The sequence below is a fragment of the Coptis chinensis genome, chromosome 7 (genome assembly GCF_015680905.1).
Source record: "Coptis chinensis isolate HL-2020 chromosome 7, ASM1568090v1, whole genome shotgun sequence".
Taxonomy (NCBI): domain Eukaryota; kingdom Viridiplantae; phylum Streptophyta; class Magnoliopsida; order Ranunculales; family Ranunculaceae; genus Coptis; species Coptis chinensis.
The window spans coordinates 75,016,125-75,021,168 of record NC_141462.1 but is presented as its reverse complement, the minus strand read 5'-3'; the positions used below and the strand labels follow the sequence as shown (position 1 = coordinate 75,021,168).

Below are 5,044 nucleotides of genomic sequence, written 5' to 3'. Positions count from 1 at the left end.
GAAATTGGGAAAACTCAACTCAACACAACGAAACTTTTCAGCATTGTCACAATTAATAGCTCCAAGAGCTCAAACCCACAAAACATACTAGGGAATTTTATCTAACTAACAACTTTCATCTTCAGTTGGTTCAGCTTGTTGAGTTTGTAGACCAGTTGATGCGAGATTACTCATATACAGCTAGGGAATTTTATCTAACTAACAAAACATACTAGGGACCACAAAACATACTAGGGAATTTTATCTAACTAACAACTTTCATCTTCAATTGGTTCAGCTTGTTGAATTTGTAGACCAGTTGACGCGAGATTACTCATATACAGCTAGGTCAGCTAAGGTTGGCTGATCAGCTAGATCAGTTGTGTTGAGTTTGTAGCCACTCAGGCAAGACAACCTAAGCTTGAAAACCTAATGCAGAGAAACCGAGAATTCGGAGAAGAATACAATTGAAATAGTGGAAGTACACTGAGATATCATCGCTTGTTTTATGGAACTGTAATCCTGAGAATAATATTAAAATTGTTCAGAGTATCTAAATGGATAAAAAGGGAACATGCAAATGAAATTAAAGCTAAATCCACCTTAAGTTTACCCAACAAGACTAGGCTATTTGGATCTTGTTGTCGAATTATGGACTTGGAATCTTGTAGCACATACCACTCGATGGCAGACTGGCACTCAAACTTCTCAGATGAATGGCGGGAATATTGCCCATCTCCATGGGTATTTTGCCCTTCCCTCTTTCCCATCAAATAACTGCAGCAGAAAGACTAAAATATATGAGACAAGGGCAAAGGAAACTGGTCCAGTGATCTGATGTACCAGATCAAAAGGAATCACCTAACATAGATTCAACCATCATATCCGTGGCATATTTGGATCCGATGGTTGTTCAGGTTAATGTTTATGTCGAAGACACACTTTAAGTTATAGCTCTGTAACATGTGTGGTACGCAGAAGATAAATATACCTTTACTAAACGCCTGTGCTTTGCAAGAGCCCAGTTGGTCATGATAGAAGCAGCAACCACAAGGAAGACATAACCCGCAACCGTCTGCGTTGCAATATTGAAACCCAACCACTGATAGATTTCGGTTGTATAATTTGCACAGGTCACAATATTGAACAGAAAACCACGCGGGATTTGATACCCTCCCTTACCATCACTCCTAAGATTCCTCAGCAAAAGGTGGCAATAGAAGTTCAAAACTTGAGAGATCAACCCAAACCCAAGTCCAATCTTCACTTGGAGGTCATTTACAGGAGTATAAAGTGGATGGTTGACATAGTACGCAACATATGCGCCAAATGTCCAATAATAGACACAATTACGGAACACATTGGAGAGAGGTGATGTTGCATGGCTAAACCTGTGGACAAAGAATGTTTCCATGATACGTTTAAAGTAGTGGAAACACCAGTAATACATTGCATAGGTCTGCACCGGGTGAATAACACGCTCCCCTTTGTATCCAAAGAACCGGTAGACAGGAAGGTGGTAAAATATTGGGTAGATGATCAGAGGGCCCAAGTACTCAAAGAAGAAAAGGGTTTTATAGGAAACCTGTGTACCGAGATCCTTAAACACGACAGTCAAGTTGTCACCACTTCCATCACAGTAATCTTGGAGACTTTTCTTGGCATTGAGGACAACTGCTTTCTCCTTGGAACCAGGTCGGAGGGGAAGAGTAAGGCGCTGTCTAGATGGATAATACTTTTTAGCTGGTAAAAAAAATAAACAGAAATCATATATCGATCTATTAACAAATCAATCAAAGACAACTAGATTCATCAGAACAAACATTACAAGTAACCAGAAAATAAATGAATAACAATTGTGCTCAAACAACTAACAAGGCCTTTGTTTTAAAGCATTCTCAGAAGTCCAGGTATGAGTATGAAGCGGATCACTTGTGACAAGTCTCTTAAGCAGAAATATACATAATGGGTTTTATTTGGGACATCTCCAGATCTATCCACATAATTTTGCATTCCCGTAAATATAGTTTTAAGTTCCAAATCTCCTTTGTGATAGGTGCATGTAAAATGTAAGGAATGATGGGGGGAGAGCAACTCTACTTTTTATGCAAAGTTTCTCTCTTCAAAACATAGCATTGCCTCCAAATATGATAACCTTCCACAACAACCTAAATAGGCAGCACAAATTCTTTCATCCCTTTGCACAGATCACTCGAGGCATTTGAGTGGAAAAACTCCCAATTTTTCTGTGCAAATACTGACCAATAGACAGCTTTAATTGAAAATAAATTTCCATGACCATTTGGCAAGCACAAATATGCACAGCCAAAAGAAAGGACGCCATGTGTGTATGTTTCAAAATTACCATACCCCTAGTTATGCTCCAACAAGTAGCACTTTCTCAAGTCACAAAGTAAATAGAAGTATGAGCACGATTTCCATATATATCACAAAATCAACACGACTTTGCTATCTACTAAAATATATAAAGGGTATACACCCTAAGGGGCGATTATTTGGTTTGTACAGAAGTTGATGGCATGTTACTTTTTCTAACCCTGAAATATATATGTTTACACGGGTGACTTTTAGTAATGATAACACTTTCACAAAACCATCAAATCGGTTCATACTAGCATATTGATAACTTAACACCATGTGTTAGATAACTGTTTCAAAGGGGTTTAGTAACCACAGATAACCCACTAAACTCTAACTTTGATTCTTGATGATGCTCGAATTCTTAGTCTCTACCAGTGGGACCATCTCTGAAAATCAGTTGGTTCATCACTCTATGGAGATTTAGTTTTGTAATTAAAAATTCTTCCACCCCCAGTCAAATTTCATGTCTCACGACTTGGCAGTGTTTCTTCCAAGTGTATCAACAAATACCATAAAAAGTTCCTGCTTTAATTTCTTGCTGTTCTGAAGGATATGTTTATAATAATCATCTAGAGAATGTATATTATAACGAAAATTTTAAAAGTTCATTATTGGTTTAAGGATATTTTTTGTACAAATCATAAACTGATGTGAAATGACAACACTAACAAAGTCTAACAAAATATGGTGTGTGTGTGTGTGTGTGTGTGTGTGTGTGTGTGTGTGTGTGTGTGTGGGGTGAGAGGTAACAAAACCGTTAAGTAGGCGACTTAAGAGCTAACGCCTCAAGCGCTTAGTGAATAGAAATGAAATGCATGAGTTTTGCATGTCAAATGGTCTAATAGCAATAATGGTTAAACCATCGAAGGTGTCTAGTGGTCGAGAGACCTTCACCAGGGAAAAAAGGAATTTAAATGAATAGGAAATTAAGTCCTAAGTTCTAACTCTATCAGAAAACCAGAAAATAATTTTTTAAAAAAATGTCTATCATAAAAAGAGTATAACATAAACAAAAAGACAATAAACAACTTAATAAAAGAAACAAGTAATAATTAATTCTACTTGATGTTACAAGTTGCAATGCTGCATGCACATATGCAAAGATTACTATAAATAATCTTTGGACCATCAAGATCGTTATGACTGTTGCATGTCAATAGAATAGATCAGAACTTGACCGCAAGAGAAAATATCTATCTTGCAACACAACAATGTCAGTAACATGTCTTGTAACCCTTGAGCCTTGAGCGGCACAAGTCTGAAACCTGTATGTTTCTGATATTCTGTCTTTACTTCATTCCTGATACTAAGAACTGCTATTTAACTATAGAGGAGAGTAAAACGCCACACAAAGTAAAGTAACAAATGAACAGATCATACCAACCCATAGGCTGTATCTAGCACTGGGATTGCTTCAAACTTAAATTTGCTTTTCCTAAGTAGTTTATCATAGAGACAACAAATAATAAGAAACTCAATTCAGTATTTAAAGTTCTTAAAGAAACATATCAACTTTATTGATCTCACCTTTCTTCTTCTTTATATACAAATCCTAAACGGTAACTTTCTTAATAGAGGTGTTAAACTTTAGATTTCATTTTCAATCTTTCTATTGATCATTACAACTCTAGATAAAGATCACCTAACCCTTCACACCTCTTAAACTCTAGCATCTAATAAGAAACCAACCCAACATGTAAATAACATTGCTTATACTTGAAATAATCCAAGACACGTGGTCTCAAAATTGATTCTCTTTCCCTTCACCTTCGGACCACAAAAATCTCTGCACCACCATTATTACTCCACTCCTCCAAAGCCCATATCTACTAATGAGTTGAGTGAATAACTAAAATTAGTAAGATACTGATGGAAAAAGGGGCTTATGTATGACTCTTGTAAAAGACTAATTAAGTGAGAAGGTCATTCCAACTGCTATAAATCAATCAAGCTACTTATATTATAACAATTACAGAAAGAAATGGAGTTCCCAGTACTTACTTTTACGATAAATAGCCTCTTGCAGATCACTCACATTGGCCTGCACAAAATCAATATCAATCATTCCAGCAAAGAAGATCTAAAAAACGTAATTCAAGAAAATAAAACTGACCGAATCATTGAGCTCAACCCCGCCCTTAATCACCTCCCTACCACTCCGAGAAACAACACTGACCTTCATCTTCATCAAAAATATGAAAGAAGTGGAAGTTTAAACTTTAAAGAAGATGATTTGTCAAAATTAATAATAATTCATGCAACTGGGTAGTGTGAGAATTTAAAGAGGGCAGTTAGAAGTAGATGGGTGGACCGAGGCATGGCAATTAATTTGGAATTTATAGTTGGGGGGTAGGAGAACTAATGACCCATCGACCATGTGAATCTCTTTTCTAGCTTTTAAGAATGTGTACTCAATCTGTCAAGTGTTGCTAACCTTAATATGGGCATGATTGAGCCAATTAAAGATATGGGCAGTGTCTTACTGTCTCATGTATGTGACCACCTGACTCGAATTAGCGAGCGCAACAGTACCATGTAGTCCAATCCGTTATCTACGAATAATAGTCATTGTTAACGATTTTTCCCTTTATTTTTCTTAGGAAGGTTACCTAGTTATCTATCTTCTTCTAACTAATAAAACTAATTTTTGAAACTGTGTTGTCATAGTATATTATTCTAAAAA

General features: G+C 36.4%; 1 protein-coding gene across 1 annotated transcript; it reads right to left on the bottom strand.

The window, feature by feature from the left end:
• Positions 1–483: 483 nt before the first annotated feature.
• On the bottom strand, positions 484–4,798 carry CER10 (3-oxo-5-alpha-steroid 4-dehydrogenase family protein). Its single transcript, XM_086570888.1, has 4 exons — positions 4,475–4,798; positions 4,363–4,402; positions 971–1,722; positions 484–756 (listed from the first exon to the last, which is right to left on the bottom strand). The coding sequence occupies exons 1-4, from the start codon at positions 4,547–4,549 to the stop codon at positions 688–690; spliced, it is 936 nt and encodes a 311-aa protein (XP_086427014.1). The 5' UTR covers positions 4,550–4,798; the 3' UTR covers positions 484–687.
• Between the last annotated feature and the right edge of the window lie 246 nt (positions 4,799–5,044).